The sequence below is a fragment of the Saccostrea cucullata genome, unplaced genomic scaffold, assembly GCF_032062105.1.
Source record: "Saccostrea cucullata isolate Sc308-1 unplaced genomic scaffold, CSIRO_AGI_Scuc_v1 ctg23652, whole genome shotgun sequence".
In the NCBI taxonomy this organism is placed as follows: Eukaryota; Metazoa; Mollusca; class Bivalvia; order Ostreida; family Ostreidae; genus Saccostrea; species Saccostrea cuccullata.
In genome coordinates, this window is record NW_026922168.1 from 1 (window position 1) to 19,201 (window position 19,201).

The 19,201-nt window shown below is 34.4% G+C and overlaps 3 protein-coding genes and 1 pseudogene across 3 annotated transcripts; 2 read left to right on the top strand and 2 right to left on the bottom strand.

The window, feature by feature from the left end:
* Nucleotides 1-1,597: 1,597 nt before the first annotated feature.
* LOC134261311 (uncharacterized) lies at nt 1,598-2,754 on the top strand (the record flags this gene model as incomplete). The annotated part of the gene is made up of 1 exon (XM_062743752.1): nt 1,598-2,754. A coding segment is annotated over one exon (1,157 nt), but the record flags the coding sequence as incomplete, so codon positions are not given.
* A 4,906-nt stretch (nt 2,755-7,660) lies between these two features.
* Nucleotides 7,661-9,742, bottom strand: LOC134261312 (uncharacterized; annotated as a pseudogene).
* A 5,094-nt stretch (nt 9,743-14,836) lies between these two features.
* Nucleotides 14,837-15,988, top strand: LOC134261313 (putative nuclease HARBI1). Its single transcript, XM_062743753.1, has one exon. It carries the CDS (start codon nt 14,837-14,839, stop codon nt 15,986-15,988), a length of 1,152 nt encoding a protein of 383 aa, XP_062599737.1.
* Nucleotides 15,989-17,268: 1,280 nt separating this feature from the next.
* LOC134261314 (uncharacterized) lies at nt 17,269-19,066 on the bottom strand (the record flags this gene model as incomplete). Its single annotated transcript, XM_062743754.1, has 2 exons — nt 17,269-18,133; nt 18,716-19,066. Coding segments are annotated over 2 exons (1,082 nt in total), but the record flags the coding sequence as incomplete, so codon positions are not given.
* Nucleotides 19,067-19,201: the final 135 nt, after the last annotated feature.

Sequence of the window (19,201 nt, forward strand, 5' to 3'; positions counted from 1 at the left end):
ACCGTTCGTCAAATCAAAAACCGATGCATGGAATTATGTATCTTAGTATAGTCTACTTGTGTGCCAAGTTATACCGGTATTGAAATCAGACCAAAACTGTAGAAGGAGTAGCATACTGAACGCATTTCAAACTTTCTATTATTAGTAACCACTGTTACACCTTTCATCGAAATTAAAAAAAGATGCAAAAAATATGTATTTCATTATAGTCTACTTGTGAGGCAACTGTAGGAGGAGTTGTACTTTGATAGCATTTCCCAGAAATTCCTATTTTTAGTAACCACGACAACACCGTTTGTCAAAATCGAAAACCGATGCGCAGAATTATGTATAGTGTAGTCTACTTGTGTGCCAAGTTATATTAAAACCAGACCAAAACTGTAGGAGGAGTTGCAGCATATTGAAAGCATTTCACAGAAATTTCTCTTTTTATGATCCACGGCAACAACATTCATCGAGATCAAAAACTGATGCACAGAATTATATATCCTGTTGTAGACTACCTGTGTGCCAAGTTATATTGAAATCATAGTAGCGTTTTCATTGCATTTCACAGAAATTTCTATTTTTAGTAAGCACGCCAACACCGTTTGTCGAAATCAAAAACTGATGCACAGAATTATGTATCTTAGTGTAGTGTTGTATTGAAATCAGACCAAAACTAGGAGAAGCATTTTGAAAGTACTTCACAACATTTTTATTTTTAGTAACCACTGCTACACCGTTCATGGAAATCAAAACCGATGAATGTTAATAGGTTCCACCCGGGCATTTTAGGTCGAAAGGTGGCGCTACTGTTTTATAAGTGGAATGCGGGATACTTTGTCTTGAAGACGCTTGAATGTTTTCGTATGACGCTAACTTACTGACTGTATAGGTAACGATAGATTTCATTACAACAAGGGATGCCGCAATATTGTTGCGTTCCTGGGTGTAAAAATACAGGCGGGCATCGCTTTCCGTCTGATAATACACTGAAATTGAAATGGCGAGTTGCTATTACACGAACGGACCAGAGAAAGCGTCTATGGACACCTGGCAAATTTGACGTTGTGTGTCACGCCCACTTCCTCCCCAGTGACTTCAAGACGACGCTATTAGGTTAGTCACGGTATTAATTACACGTTCATAGATTGTTTTTTGTTGAATTTTCATTTATTTTTTTCTATGATTGTTTTTTTTAACTAATAAAATGAATTCCTGTTCGTGTTGCTTTGTGGTTTGTTTTCAATGTCCCAGGTATACGTCCTGTTAAAACAGACATGCAAGCAAGGATGATGGAGATGAAGCGGATGAAATTATTTGGGAGAATTTTAATTCCATTGTATGGGGCCTATAGTAAAAATTATTCAAATATATATTTCGGCAACCTAAGCATAAGCATGATAATTGTTTTTAGAATAAATACGATACTCAATAATAATTCATTTTAATTTAAGAAACTTTTCATATGTTTTCCTAATTTTATTTTAGCTTGTGGTTATAAATATCAACATCCAGTTCAATACTTTATAAATATTCAATGAAATTACAATCAAAATTTCAAACGATTTTCCTCATCTTATAAATTAATTTCATTCTATTTCTTTTTGATAAGGTGACAGATCACGACTAAAGGAAGATGCGGTTCCTTCAATTTTTACATTTAACGCAAGTAATGAAGAGTCATCAAGAGAGAAACGATTTAAGAAGAGGCAAACACACCCAGAAAATTTAATTCCATTCCAGGAGATTGGCTGTCAGCAAGAAGTAGAGGTTAGTACTGAATCAGAACTTGTTGACTGTGATGAATGTCCAACTGAAGAGCCTGCACTGCAACACCAAGGCATACAATGTGAAATTCCAACATTCGGAAAACTGTCTGTTGAAAGTGTCATGAATAATGATAAAATCATTAACTACTACACTGGGTTTCAAGATTACAACCACTTTATGATGTTTTTTCACTGCCTTGGACCCAGGGCATATGAGCTCACATACCAGTGTTCATTACTTCATCCAAAAGACCAGTTGTTTATGACTCTTGTCAAACTTAGACAAGACAAAGAAGATGTTGAATTGTCAATGCTTTTTAATGTGTCAGCGTCCACGGTATCCAGAATAATTATTACATGGATAAATTTCATGTATTTTCAATTAAAAGAGATTAACTTTTGGCCATCTCCAGTTGTCATCCATGAGCACATGCCCCAAGACTTTAAATCAAAATTCCCTAACACCAGAGTTATACTAGATGCCACTGAGATATCTATTGAAAGGCCGTCCCATGTAAACTGTCAGAGTGTGACTTGGTCAAATTATAAGCACAAAAACACACTCAAGACCATGATTGGCTGCAGTCCAAAGGGTGCCATAACCTTCATTTCTGATTCTTATGGTGGCTCTGCTTCTGACAGACAGAAAATTGAAAAATCTTGTCTTCTGGAGCCTACATTAAAGCTGTTTGAAAAGGGCGATTCCATAATGGCTGATAGAGGCATTATGGTTCAGGATTTATTTGCTAATCAAGATGTTCATATTAATACCCCTACGCTGTTAAAGGGAAAATCGCAATTAGACCCAGACGAAGTGGTTCATGATCGACGAGTGACGTCTAAAAGAATCCACATTGAGAGAGTCATGGGTTTGTCGAAGAGTTTCAAAATATTGAAGCATGGGATTTCGAAAAGTAAACTTCAGTTAGGGTCTCGTATCATATTTATTTGTTTTGCCATATCAAACTTCAGGAGAAATATTGTTCCAAAGAATGCATAAGATGATATTCAATGTTACTTTTTATTTTAAAAAAAACTGTTGCTACTATGTACTTATAATTTATGGATAAAATTCAGTTTCACCACAGAGATAGTGTTGAGATTAATACCTTTTATCATTCAAGTTTTTGCAGTATTCAATACATGTATAAAGATCATTCATGTTCTTGTGGAAGCCCTAAACATTACAAACTGGAGGGTTCTAATTCCATTGATTGTTAAAAAAAAACATGTAAAACCCATGCAAAAGTATATATTTTTTAAATACTGTAGTACAGTTGAAAATTACATGTATATACTGTACAACATACAATAATGACCAGGATGCACTATTTTTTAAAGAAACATGCTCTTCAAGGCAATATTGAAAATCCATATTTAGCAAACTGTTACTGTTCAGTATTTGAGAGCTGTGGTGGAATATCAGTACAAATAATTTTTGTTTTTAGACAAGATGAAATAAAATATATGTTTGTTTATGTAAAAATTTATGACATGTACCCATTGATAAAATAAATATTTCCAAATGCAACTAGTGCTAATTGTAACGGGGACCGTTACAGATGTTCCCCAAACGCTCCCCAATTCCCTTTTTTGTGCCTTATTCCTGTAAGACATTTTAAAAAATACTATCAGTATCGAAGGATTTCATCAAAGAATTATAAAAGGTACAATGATATCAACTATATTTCATTTAACGCATTGTACGCGCACGAACGTGCATGTACATGCAAGATGATCACAGTATGTTGTCTAAACAATTAACATATCTATATATCGTGAGAATAAATAAAAAAATTCTTTACAAATGTTTTTAATATTGGCCATTTTGCGTATTTCGCACGTGCACGTGCATGAATGAATGTTCGTGCATTCAAGTTTGATAGTACCATTATGTAGGAATCCATTATACCTATTTATATTCTAAATTTTATCCGGTTTGGTTGAGAACTAAGAAAGTTATAGACATCTAAATTTTCAGCCAATAAGATTACAGCACACGTACATGCGCATGCTTTTCATGAAAATTCTTATATACCATGCTGTAGATCTTTATAATGTATAACCATGTTCAAAATTTCAAAGAATTTTGTCGAAAAACAAGAAAGATATTGAGACTTTACTTTCAGCCAATCAGAGCAAAGCGCACGTGCATGCGCGTGAGATCTTGCTATTTTGACCAAGTCATCTAGTCTATGCTTCTAATATATCCTTATATTATAAGTTTCAAAACATTTCATTAAAAAATTAAGTAGTTACATCTATATCAATTATATTTGACATTTCTGGTGTTGCACGTGCGCGCTCTTGCAAGCACACGTGCATGCACATTCTTTCATGATAATTCTTTTATATCAGGCAGTAGATCTCCCTAATGTATGACTATATTCAAAATTTCAAAGGATTTTATCAAAAAACAAGAAAGATATTGAGACTTTAGTTTCAGCCAATCAGAGCGAAGCGCACGTGCATGCGCGTGAGATCTTGCTATTTTGACCACGTCATCTTGTCTATGCTACTAATATATCCTTATATTATGAGTTTTAAAACATTTCATCTAAAATTTAAAAAATTACGGCAATATTTATTATATTGGTCATTTCTGGTGTTGCACGTGCACGCTCTTGCAAGCACGTGCGCGCAAAATGACCTTTGTTCCGCAAATCTACATAACATGCCTACTGACCCTAAAAAGGTTTCACCTTAGTCGGATGTGTAGTTTACAAGATCATTCGCGGAAAAGATTTTCCCAGGAAGAAGAAAAATAATAATAATAATAATAAGAAACAGAGTAAAAACAATATGTTCCCCAACTTCGTTTGGGGAACATAATAAACATGTATTAACACTGTTTGTTACACTTAATATTTACATTTGCAAATGTTTTCCTTTATATAACACTACTGAAAGCAAGCGTTTTTATAACTGTATATTTACATTTGCAAATGTTTTCCTTTATATAACACAACTGAAGGCAAGCGTTTTTATAACTGTGTAAATACAGGTATGGGGTCAAGAGGTCATAGATGTGCGTTTGGATAAACGTTCGACGTAATTTCTCTGTGACGTCATAAAGGGTCGACGCGCGTTTAGTGGATTACATACATGCCGTTGGGTTTGAAAAATAAACGCATTTCACACGTTAAAAGTAACAATCAGGCAAATATAAAGTATGAATAAGTCACAAATGTAAATATAAGTAATAAGGTATCATTTTTTGAGTTTTATTGAGATGTAAAACGGGTTGGCACGTGATCAAATCTTCCATAAAGCCCTTCGGGCTTTATGGTATTTGATCACGTGACCAACCCGTTTTACATCTCAATAAAACTCAAAAAATGATACCTTATTTCTTAAATAAATACAGGTACGGGGTCAAGAGGTCATAGATGTTCCTATGGATAAACGTTCGACGTAATTTCTCTGTGACGTCATAAAGGGTCGACGCGCGGTCAGTGGATTACAAACATGCCGTTGGGTTTGAAAAATAATGCATTTCACACGTTAAAAGTCACAATCAGGCAAGTTTAAAGTATGAATAAGTCACAAATGTAAATATAAGTAATAAGGTATCATTTTTTGAGTGTTATTGGGATGTAAAACGGGTTGGCACATGATCAAATCTTCCATAAAGCCCTTCGGGCTTTATGGGATTTGATCACGTGACCAACCCGTTTTACATCCCAATAACACTCAAAAAATGATACCTTATTTCTTAATTATTTTTATAAGTATCTTGACCATTGACCACTTTGAATGGCAAATGGACTCCTGAAAGATAGTTCTGTGCAATGCAATACAAATAACATCTCCTTTTAAAACAGTGATGCAACATAGCTTCTGAAAAACGTTTTGTAAAAAGTTTCTAGCTTAGGAAGGAGACAATTGTTACAGTATTCATCGTCAAACAAGATTTTCTGTACAAACAAATCGTTTAAGGTATATACAACAAAGTAGCACAGAGACCTTTTAGATACATAAAGCTGGCCTTGTATCTGGTCATAATATTTGCTTGAAGTCTTCAAAACAATTTTACCCTCATCATCATATTTCAAAAATTTGAAATTTTTCCCTGGTTTCACAACATCATTTCTGCCATTAAATGGACAATTATTATTATGGACAGTATTAATTTCAACAATACTACTTCCATCAACAACAGCATCAGGAGAAGCACCTAAAAAAGGCTTGTCTAAACAAACAAAAAACCCATATTTCTTAGCATTTACATTAAATTTGCTGTTGAATACTTTCAAAGCTTTTGCCTCATAATTTTTTCCATACCGCAAAGCTTCAGTGTTGATTTGAACATCAGACAATAATGCAGCACACAGCTTCTTGGTATTTCGACGAGAAGTGGCCTTGCATATTTCCCCAAACTTTGATGCCATAAGGCGCCACTTCCTCTCGATAAACCAAATCTGGCTTGCACTCTGTTGTCTTGTGGACTCTTCAATCCTTACTACATCAGATTCTGTAACCTATATATGTGTAAAATTAGCATTAATTGATAAACAACTAAAAATTAGAGTTAGATTCATTTTAACAAAATCTATCACATGTACCTTAATGGAATTATCAACCCAGTGCTCAGTAAAAGGCAATTGGCAATAGTCGTGGTCTTTGACAGCAGCCTTGAAAATTTTTTTTTGTCATATTAATTACTTGTACACTGTTAAAAAATACAACTTCACCAGAATGTAATTAATTTCTTATTTCATTCAAATATATATACCTGAATATTTGCCTTCCCATACATGTATCGGAATGAGATGTCATTTGAGGACTGGCTGCAATAATTGGTAACTATAGATTGTACATAGTCGTTGTATCCAGGACAGTTTCTTCTTTTCTCTGGCCTTGGGTCACTGAGGAAGTCTGCAGCTAACTTCCTCTTTGTTGGAAGGTTTTCAGCTTTGACTGGAGATCCTTGAAAGCACACAAAAAAATAAACATATTGCACTACTGTGAAATGAACAAAAATGTTTTAAAACTGATGGGTTAAATTATACAGTATCAAAGAAACTTACAAGTTACAATATCCAGAATTTACTGAATTATTTAAAGGAATAATAAATTACCATCATAGGAGGATTTTGGTTTTGTAAACATCATTAAAGTATCAGTGCACGACTTCCCTAGTCTGAGTTCTCCTGATTCTGTAAACTCTTATATCATCAGGAGGACTGCAGCAATGTGTTTGCAGCTTTCATGAGGCCCCTTCCCTGCTGGACACTCACAGTGTGTGTTTACAGGATCTCCAGACTTTTTGTCTATTTTTATCTTGTATATGTAGGATACCTGTAGCAATAAATATTATCTAAGGAATGAATTTAATAGCTACTAAAGTTATACTGGTATAACCTGTGTTGGGGCAGTTTACACTTTGATTTACAAACTACAAAGCAGTTTATTAAAAAAAAACATAAACTCTTCAAACTCAGGTTATATGATTGGCCCCATGACAAAAGGTCCTTATGGCATTTTTTTCACATTTTCAGATTATTGTTGATTTAAGTAGATACAAGTCAGATGATTAATAATATGAAGTTTCATTGTGATCTGTCAACCATAAATACTTTTATTTTTCATTTAAAGTAATGAGTTTTTGCTAATGACGTTGATCTTCAGCAACGTAATGCTTCAACGTCATGAACGTCATTATGAATCTTTGCAAATAACTCTGTTGATCTAATATTTCATAAAAACTAATTCTTCTTTGATACTACATGTATTTTTTTAAATTATCATCTTTATTTCTTCATTTAAAATATTAATCTAATTTAGTAAAGAATACTTAATATATGTACTACGTCATTTCATGTTACTCATCATCAAAGTAATAAGGGAACTCAACGTTTCTGGGTGGGTAGTAAATTTTATCTTTAAACTATTGCTATGCATACCATTGAAAAATTCATTAGAAATAATATAACAGTGAATTTGTGATAATTTACAAATATATCTTTATAAAGAAAATTTTATCACTATGGGCATCTTAACTTATTGAAAATATAACTGTATTAAAACAACAAAACTTAATTTATAACCTAAAACCAATAACAATACATTCATTGTGTGGTTGTGTCCGGGACATATCTACTCCTCCGCGGGAGTGGGACACAACTCCTCCTGGTGGGCTGGTCGGACGTATGGACGCACAGTCCTATATAGGTACTGCTGTCTTTCCTTGGAAAGACCAGGAGGGACAATCACTTCTGGAAGTGTCGTGGCATCGAATTCTGGTGCTCCTCTCTTTCTTATGGACACTAACTTTTCCTCGCTGTCGACGCGCTCTCTAACGGACACACTCCAGGGATTCTCTGCGCTGAATCTGAAGTGGTGGTACTGCCTAATGCCTCTTAATGCAGTGAAGTGGGAGGATAAAAACACTTTCCAACTTCTCCACTGCCAAGTACCGGTCTGGAATAACACTGCTTCGTTTGATACGGCAGACTTATTAATTAACGTTTGGAACTGGCCCAAAGAATCGACATCTGAACGCCGGTACAACTTCCGAATGTGGGCAAAGCCACTATCTACAAGACACCTAAAAAAATTAAATTATATAACATGTAATAATTTTTTTTTTACTTTAAAGATGACAATAGCTTTAACAACTGAGAAATATTGTATACCTTGTGTGTCCAGGAATTTGCATCGAGTATTCGATTTCTTCGTGTCGACCGGTCATCACACGCCAACACAAGTATGCCAAGACGTATTGGTTTTTATTCTGTCCTATTGTGCAAAAAATCAAGATATTTTTTTTAACACATACACAAGGCATGTACAACTAAATCATAACATATAAGCATTGATACTTTAATGATAACAGACCTGAGCAATTGTCCGCATGAAGAGAGCATTTTCTTTCCCCAAATCCGTTTTCTGTGAGTGCATGGTCCAGCATGCTTATAACAGCATCTGGTCCATTTGTCAATGTCCCATCTTGTCCTTAAAATAAAATTTTATCATGAATTGCAAATACATATATGCATAAAAGTCGTAATAGTTTTTATAGTGTTTTTATACATATATAAATATTTATTATATTTAAGGGAGGGTGTGTATTTTTGTGTGTGTGTGTGTGTGTGTGTGAGAGAGAGAGAGAGAGAGAGCAAGCGAGAGAGAGAGAGAGAGAGAGATTTTACAGTGGAAACCTACCTATAGTTTGATCTTCGTCAATCACATAATTGATTTGTCTGGACACACCATCTATCCGTACTCCAAAGACCTGCACTCTTCGCAGCTGTATAAAGTAAGTGGGTCCCATTTGACGGGAGTGGTGAGGTAATTGAAAATGTTGTGCGAATCAAACGTATAGTGCACATTGGTCAGCTCAGCTCCCTCCCAGGTTGACATTTCTTCTATCGACTTCTCCACACAGTTTCTGTAATGAGTTCTTTCTGTCTTTGCATCTTCCAAATGTTTTTTAAACTTTTCAGTGGAAGCCAGCTTTTCTTCCTCAGTCACTGCATCAATAATCTCTTTTCTGAGGCACTCGCACCTTTGGCAGACGTAAAAGACGATAATTTCAGAGCACGAACATCTGTACCTTCACAAGAGGCTAGGTAACGCTCGTGAATACCTTTCTTTGTATCTGATGACGGTAAGAAGATAGGTGGGTTTCCGTCGCTTCCTCTTGGAGCCTCCGGTTGGGGCATTCCTACCTCTGCAGCATAATTGATGATAAAAGTAATGGCATTTTGAACATCCTCATATTTTAGGGCATGGGTGGGTTTTTTCCCGGTATTTCCATGTTCTCGGGGAACTGCTCCGTTGTCATTTAAATGCCTACTAATATTTTTCATTACTTTTTCAGATGTGTCATTGATGGTCATGAATGCTGTTCTACAGATTCCCTGTCCTTGAAATGTATACTCGTAACTTAGCCTTTTACGTTCTTTGCGTTTCGATGTGATTTTCTTACTCCCAATTTGTTTGATCGACCCCATTATAAACATTTCTTTCTCGTCTTTCGTCATTTCACGTAGTCTGTAAATATGGTCCCTGATTTCTGCTGAATTAAAGTTTTCGAAACAGTTATTCACACAGTTACATTTCAAATTCTCTGAATCTTCATCCGTGTTTCCGATTGCTTGCTCAGTATTTTCTTGTTCTCTAGCATCCATACTGCCGTCGTTGCGATCTTGCACAAATTGTGAGACCCTTAAGTTCACCATTTCGTCGACATCTACTTCATCTTCATCATCGGTACTTTCTGTACATTTGTCGTCTTGTAGCTCTCTGTTACGACCATCTGTGTGAATGCCAAAATGATCACTGAAGAGATTATCAAGTTCCTGAAACAAAATTAAAATAAAATAATTTAATGAAATCAATTAATTTCTTTTTATTAAAACCCAAAAAAGTGGCGTAAAACGACTATAGAGATAGGTAACATTATGAAAATTCAACATTTAGAAAAGATAATCAGTTTTAGAATCTTACTAGATGATATCAAATGCAATATTAAGCAGTTTACAAATTTTAATTCTGTGAAACAAATTATTTTATTTTTATTTTTTCATTAGTTTATCAAACTTTTATTTTTGCCTTAAAATTATTTTCTTTACTTATCATCAAATATTTTTAATTAACAAATTTCATGCATGTACATTGTTACAGATCTTCATAAAAAGATAAAAATATTCTAATTTCAGTATTGAATTTTTTTTTTAATTTGTTATCAATTTTAATATATTTTTGATATACATTTTTCACACAAAATATTTAATTTCTTAGTAAATTCTGAAATTCCAGTTCTCATGTTTATTTCAAATAACATTGATGAACTGATAATATTATATATTTTGGCATTTACGTTTGTTTTCGTATTTCTCATGCTAAAATCATTTCCCCTTGTGAGGCCTCATTTTTTCCCTATTCGTGTAGATGGATTATCTCTCTTTGTTTACTAACGAACAGAATATAAAATGCTATAGGCGTTTGACAAACGTGAGATTTTATTTAATTGTGTATTTCATGCAATAGTGTTGAAATCTTCGATACAGAATTGCAAAAACAACCAGGTTCTGAATAGTATTTTATGGTCAATTTAGTAAGATGTTATGAAGTTATAGCTCGTCAGTCGTAGTGTTGTCAATGACTCCAAACGTAAACAGATGCAGACGGGCGGATCAACATGTTCAGAGCGATGTCTAGGCTATATCATAATTTATAAATCTATAGCAAGTGACAAATCTTGAAATTATTTAATACTTAAAGAGACATGCCAATACCTCAAACTCATCCATTACAGGAAATGATTAAATTGTTGAAGCATTATTTTCTTCTTCAGTAAGTGTTGTCAAGGAAAGAGTTGTCGTCCGTATAATTCTGAAGAAACCGGCGCGGAATATAAATATTCGGATTTAATAAAGATTGAAAAAAAATAAGTAAATATTATAAAATTAATTTCACAAAGCATATAAACATTATTCTGTTAACACAGGTGCGTTTCATGATTGATAAATGAAACATGTTTTGATGGGGAAAAAATCCGCGCTTTCACTAAGAACGCTTTCAGACAAAATCAACGTCACATCTTTGTGACGTTTTTTCTCTGTTCTACAAAGAAAGCCATAAGGACCTTTTGTCATGTGGCCAATCATATGCAAACCAGTATAACTTAGGTAGTTGTTTAGTTCATTCCTTATAATTTAATTTTCCAGTTATTAAATGTAGAAAATAAAATTATTGTTCCTTCAACATGTTCAAAATTGCTGTATTTTAAGTGAAACATCAATTGGACTAATACGTTTTTGACGTAGGCAATCCAGGTTATATGATTTATATTCATTCAATTAAATGAGGTGTTAACAACTAAAACTGAATCATTATGAAATTGAAATGAATAACATGAAGAGCACTAATGCTCACTTTGTCATGTTGAAATAATTTCAGTCGTACTTGATTAAAAAATATGTAACCTTTTTTTTCATTGCTGCTCCTACAATGCCACTTAGGTATATGTTATCATGAATAAGTATGGAGCATGCCAGTACTCTGTCACTTTCATACATCAGTTGTCCTTTTGTTATAGACTTAAAATCAATCCCACCATCTCTGTCATCTGAATGAAAGTAACGAAGTACATGTATTTTAAGTTGAATGATATTTCTGAATTCCAGGAACTCTATTGTATCACTGTATAGTTTACTTTCATTTAATTGAGAGAAAAAATCCATATCATTTAATTTTTTCTTATTTTTAAAAAATGAAATTGTATTTACAAAGATTATGTCATGTTTTACTCTTTTATTTTAACATACTATATAAAGAATTTCCCATTGATTTGTGGTAAGATGTGTGATTTTTTATCAAAATTTGATGTGCAATTTTTTTTTATCCCTTTTTCAAGGCTTAAGAAAAGAAAATGTTAACTAGTTGAATAAAATTAATATCCAACCATAAACCATGAGAGATTCTATATTTATGCAAGCTAATCCATTATACCAGCCATTCTGTAAATGAAGTAGGCCTCTATCTGCTCCTTGGATATTTTAGGAAGGATAAGATGGTGGTCCTTTTGAAGCTGCTTAAATCCTGATGTGGGCCAGTCCACCACAGAAGGCTCAGGTAGTTTGATGGACGCTGGCGTGAAGTTGTCATTTCTGATGTAGGCTCTTAATCTAATATAGTAATGATTATACATGTATATCTATATAAAGAGAAAAGGGGGAAACAACAGCACTCAAAATCGTTGTTGAGATGCATCTGCCGTACCTGTTCCATTTTATCACGAAAGCCTCTCTGTTTACTAATCATGCTTTGATATATGTATTTGTTGTTTAATATACAGCAACAAAAATAAATTATTACATGATAAATGAAACTACCTGTCAATAAGCTGAGTCTTTCGCCCAGCTGTCCGAGCTCCGCGATCGACCAACTCCTTTTTTAAGCGCGATACCGGACTATCTCCCAGATCCACAGCGTCGGAATCCATGTTGTTTTTATTAGTTACAAGCGCTTTCGGGATTCAAGCGTCCCGCGTACCACTTAAAAAACAGCAGCGCCGCCTAACGTTTAATGACGTGAATGAAAGCTATTACATATTTTATTATAGTCTACTTGTGTGCCAAGTTATATTATAATCCGACCAAAACTGTAAGAGGAGAAGCATATTGAAAGCATTTCACAGAAATTTCTATTTTCAGTAACCACGGGAACAACGTTCATCGAAATTAAAAACTGATGCAAAGAATTGTGTATCTTAGTATAGTCTACTCCTGTGCCAAGTTATATTGAAATCAGACCAAAAACATTTCACATAAATTTCTATTTTTAGTGACCACGGCAACACCGTTCGTCGCACAGAATTTGGTATCTTAGTGTAGTCTACTTGTGTGCCAAGTTATATTGAAATCAGACCTAAACTGTTGGTGTATTGTTTTGAAAGTACTTCAGTATTTCACAAAATTTCTATTTTAAATAACCATTGCTACACCGTTTTTTGAAATTAAAAACCGATGCATAAAATTATGTTTATTTTATAGCCTCTTGTGTGCCAAGTTATACTAAAATCAGACCAAAACTGTAGGAATAGCATTTTGAAAGTATTTCACAGAATTTCCTATATTTAGTAACCACGGCAACACCGTTCGTCAAATCAGAAACCGATGCACAGAATTATGTATCTTAGTATAGTCAACTTTTGAGGCAACTTATATTGAAATCAGACCAAAACTGTGGGAGGTGTAGTACTTTGATAGCATTACCCAGAAATTTCTATTTTTAGTAACCACGGCAACACCGTTTGTCGAAATCAAAACCGATGCACAGAATTATGTATCTTAGTGTAGTCTGCTTGTGTGCCAAGTTATATTGAAATAAGACCTAAACTGTAGGAGGTGCATATTGAAAGCATTTCACAAACTTTCTAATTTTAGTATTCACTGCTACACCCATCATCGAAATTAAAAACAGATGCAAAAAATTATGTATTTAATTATAGTCTACGTATTAAGCAACTTTTATTGAATTCAGACCAAAACTGTAGGAGGAGTGGTACTTTGATAGCATTTCCAAGAAATTTCTATTTTTAGTAACCACGGCAACACCGTTTGTCGAAATCGAAAACTGATGCGCAGAATTATGTATCTTAGTGTAGTCTACTTGTGTGCCAAGTTATATTAAAACCAGACCAAAACTGTAGGAGGAGTAGCAGCATATTGAAAGCATTTCACAGAAATTTCCATTTTTAGGAACCACGGCAACAACATTCATCGAGATCAAAAAGTGATGCACAGAATTATGTATCCTATTATAGTCTACCTGTGTGCCAAGTTATATTGAAATCAGACCAAAACTGTAGGAGGAGTAGCATTTAGAAAAATGTTTACAGACAGACAGACGGGCGCATTATTATCGCATAAGCTCTTCTGGTCTCTGACCAGTAGATCGAGCTAAAAAGTTCTCTCGAAAAGATTTGACTTTAAATTTTAGACGAGAAAAAGAATAAAAAGAATGTTAAAACACAAATTGACACTGTGACTGACACAGTTGAAAATCTCCAAAGACAAATTTATGAGAAAGAAGATACTTTAGAAAAGCTCCATAAAGAATTGGATGATGTAACAGCTGAGAAAAATTGGCTTGCTGATAAAACACAAGATACATGTATGTACCAAGAGATTGTAAATCATTTTGATGAGAATGAGTTTACAGTTTAATTACGACAAAGTTTATATGAATTACTTCAGCTACATGTAAGCAGTCAGAATTGTGCAAAAGTAATCAGGGCTGTTCTCACACTTGTTAACAAAAAGGTTGATAGGCTGCCATCACCAGCCACAGTACAATCAATGAATGTAGAGAGGCTTGTACTTGTTCTGAGACAACTTGGGAAATATTGCCAAACATGGAAAATTTAACAATTTACACAGATGTGACTTCCAAATTTGGTACGAAATATTTCAGTTTTCATTTAACAGATTAAGGGCGAATTTGTTGCACATAAACTGGTTCAGGTTTTGGTTTAAGGTTTAAAACTAGTTTTTAAACTGGTTTATAGTTTTAATCTGGTTTACAACCGTGAAACAAATGAACAGTTTGTGAACAGTTTGTGAACAAAGATGGCGCACTCTAAACTTGCATGTGCATCACTGATCATTAACAGCGCATTTTTAGAAAGTGATGATAAGGAGAAAGATAATGAAATTGGTGTGTTGTCTCTACTCCAAATGCAAACTTCAATGTGTTCTGCTCTAATGACCCTGGTCCCTCAACGTCGGTTGAGAATACCTCGTATGAATAATTACGTTGAGGAGATCATTCCCAAGTATGCCGAAGAAGATTTCAGACGAAGATTTAGAATGAGTAGAGCAACGTTTACATCTCTTTTGTCAATATTCCTCGAATTTAAAGACAAAACAATTATATCCATGGAAAAGCAGCTATTAATTTTCATACGCTATTTGACGACACAAATGACAATACAAGCTATTGGTGATCAGTTTGGAGTGTGCGAATACACAGTCTTTGATATTGTAAAGCGCCTTGCAAATATTGTTTGTCGACAACTACTGCAGCAGTACATAAAATGGCCAGTTGGTGAAAAGGTTTCCGACGTTGTGAAAGGATTTAAAGATTTAAAAAATTTCCCGGGTGTAATTGGTGCCATTGACGGCAGTCACATACCTATAAAAACTCCAACCCATTGTCCAGAAAACTACGTTAATCGAAAGTTATTTCCTTCTGTTATTCTTCAGACAGTGTGCGATTCAAAAATGCATTTGTTAGATGTTAACTGTGGTTGGCCAGGATCGGTACATGACTCCCGAGTTTTTAAAAACTCAGAGTTGCACCAGAGAATTCAGAACAACCCAGAGGAGATGCTTCCTTACAATTCACACCTTTTGGGGGACTCGGCTTATGGTCTTGAAATGTGGATGATGACTCCCTATAGGGACCGTGGAAACCTCACACAACGTCAACATCAGTACAACTACATCCACAGCAGTACTAGGATGGTCATTGAACGTACTTTTGGAGCTTTAAAAGGACGATTCCGTCGCTTAAAATATGTAGATATTCAGGACATTGAAAAAATTGTAAAAGTAGTCATTAGTTGCTGTGTATTGCACGAATTTTGTTTACAGCATGATGATGACTGTATAGAGTTTATTGAGGAAGGAGGAGAGTACGAAATTAACAGCTTTGTTGAAATTTTATGTGGAAGCACTGCTGCAAATGAAAAAAGGGACATTATTTCAAGACTTCTGTGAGTTGTTCTATGCTCAATTATAGGAGGGTGATAAGAACAATACACATGCATGTGAAGATGATACCCTTTTCTGAATACAAAAATCTCATATTGTTGTCTATTTGTTCTTTATGACGGCGTATTAGTGAAATTTTAACAATGTAGAAATTTTTTTTAAAATTGTTTGTACGATTTAATAAATTGTTTGTACAATTTAGTAAATCGTTTGTACGATTTATTAAATTGTACAAACGATTTTAAAAATTTTTTTACATTGTTAAAATGGCACTAATACGCCGTCGTAGTTCCTTGTTTATCTTACAAAAAAATTGAAAAAATGCAGTACATATATTTATATTTCCATCAAATGATCAAATTCCGAAATGCTGAGCCTGTGGAAAATAAAACGTACATGTACTTCTTTTAATATTTATTGCAATAAAAAAATAAAACAAGAGGCCCATGGGCCACATCGCTCACCTGAGAAGCTTTGACCATTCTGTACTTTACCAGATTTCACCCTTGTTATACATAATGCATCCCCACCCTACCCCACTGATCATAATTAAGACATTTTGAAATCAACACTACCCCATGATCCTTCCATGGGCACATATGTTTCAGCTTTTTTGGTTCAGTGGTTCCTGAGAAGAAGATTTTCAAAGATTTTTCCTCTATATTTCTATGTAAAACTTTGATTCCCCATTGTGGCCCCGCCCTTCCCCCGGGGGTCATGATTTTAACAATTTAGAATCTACACTATACCAGGATACTTCCACATAAATTTCAGCTTTCTTTTCTGGCTTAGTGGTTCTTGAGAAGAAGATTTTCAAAGATTTTTCCTACATATTTCTATATAAAAATTTGTTTCCCCATTGTGGCCTCGCCCTTCCCCCGGGGGTCATGATTTTTACAATTTAGAATCTACACTACCCCAAAATGCCCCCACATAAGTTTCAGCTTTACTGGCCCAGTGGTTCTTAAGAAGAAGATTTTTTTTATGACCTCACCCTATTTTTGTCTTTTCTTGATTATCTCCCCTTGCGAGGGGATATGTCCCTTCATTTTAACAATTTAAATTCCCCATAACCCAAGGATGCTTTGTACCAAGTTTGGTCAAAATCAGCCCTGTGGTTCTTGAGAAGAAGTCAAAAATGTGAAAAGTTTACAGACGGACAGACAGATGGACGGACGGACGACGGACAAAATGTGATCAGAAAAGCTTACTTGAGCCTTCGGCTCAGGTGAGCTAAAAAATGAAAGACAGAGGATACTTTCCTCAAAATAATGAGGTATTCAAAATTAAAACATAATGAAACATTCTTATGTAAGCTTTAAAAGCTATTTTCAAGCATTTTCAGAGCTAACTCTCCAGAAATTACCACCTGTAATCCCTTTGGTACACTAATAAATCATAATTTCCCATCATACGATAATTATTGTTTTTTCATTACTTCCACTAACTGACTCATGATTTCAATTTTTTTTGCTTCATTTTCCATTCTCTTTTCATGTTGGTCTTTTAGTGTCTTTATCATTTCTTTGTTTTCATTTCTCATATCATCTAAGATGGCTAATATTTCACTTGGCTGGTTTTTCCTTTTTCTTTTAGGGGTCACTGCATCACAGTCACTTGAAGTTGACTCTTCTGCTTTAAATTGCTCTGCATCTGTGCTTTCTGTATCATTCTCCTTGTGAGTTTCTAGGGTAAACAGTGGTTTTACGTTGGGTTTATATCCATAACATTCCTGCAATTCTTTGTAAAAAGGACATTCCTTTCTGTCATTACCAGACTTTGAATTGTGATCAATGCAGTCTCTGTAGGCTTTTGTGAGATTTTTCCATTTCTGCTCGCATTGGTTCACAGTGAAAGAAAAGCCCTTGTTGCAAATTTCAGAGCAAATAATTTTCCACACATCCTTCTTTTTCATTGAAGGTTTTGTGAATTTAGCAGAATGCAAAGTGTGTAGTTCTATAAGATGACTGGTTGCAATTTTGGACCATGCTGAACTGCTGCTGGTACCTGGTGCACATGCTGAACTGCTGCTGGTACCTGGTGCACATGCTGAACTGCTGCTGGTACCTGGTGCACATGCTGAACTGCTGCTGGTACCTGGTGCACATGCTGAACTGCTGCTGGTACCTGGTGCACTTGCTTTACTTCCACCTGCAAAGAAATTATATTGATATGACTAGCTGTTTTATGTGCACATTCATTTCAAAGCATAAGTAAACTTCAAATATTTTCTGGGGATTAACACGTAATTGAATGGTAGAAAATTTTTGAGGTAAATTAAGAAATTAGCTTTTGTTTTGAGAATTACATGACTTGTTATGTCCAGTGGTGCATGGAAATTTCATAAGCTTCCAAACAAAATTAATGGTAATTTCTGTGTAAACCACTTGAGATATAAAGTTATATATTTTACAAAAACAAATGTTTAAATACAATGTATATTTAATACTTAGAATTATAAAAGAGACCCAGTTAAAAGTATCACTACTCCCTATTAGTTTCAGTTGAGTATAAATAAGATAAAAGATGTCTTATAATATTTTACACATAAATACTATATACAAGTTTGATTTTGGCTTGGAGTCTGAACTTCTACCCTTTGTATCATGAAATTTACTTGGTTAAATTTAAATTTTTTTAATATGTTGTCACCTATATAGCTCCTTCATTGTCGATTAAATCGATTTATATGAAACTTTGGGAAGTTGTCAGACTAAAAACATAAATTATTACCATATGTCTCAGTTCTTTCATATTTGGAAGACCTTTGACAAATCACCTCCTCGATTTGGTGGCACCAGTCTACAAGAAGGTTCACAACCCATGGTTCAGTACTTTCTACCAATTCTGTTCCAAGCTCTGACAAATTGTCTCCAACTTTTGAATACAGCGGTTTGGACTTGTCGAAGACAATAACTGTCTTATCTGCATTGCTTTTGGATTCCTGTCTGAATTTGTTTGCTTCACTTTCATTACTAAAAACATATGTGTGTAGCAAGTCTGAGGAAATTAATCTGTGAAACTTCTTTGGCACCGTATCTTTGAGCTGAACATGCTGAATGTCATTGTTGTTGTTCTTAGAGCCTGCAAAAATTATATAAGATATATATATCAGATAACCATATCATGATTTTTTAAAAATCTAAATAATTGAAACAATTGGTAATTACTAAACTGGGTAAAGGACACATTTTCAAATTTTCTGCATGCATCAGTTCA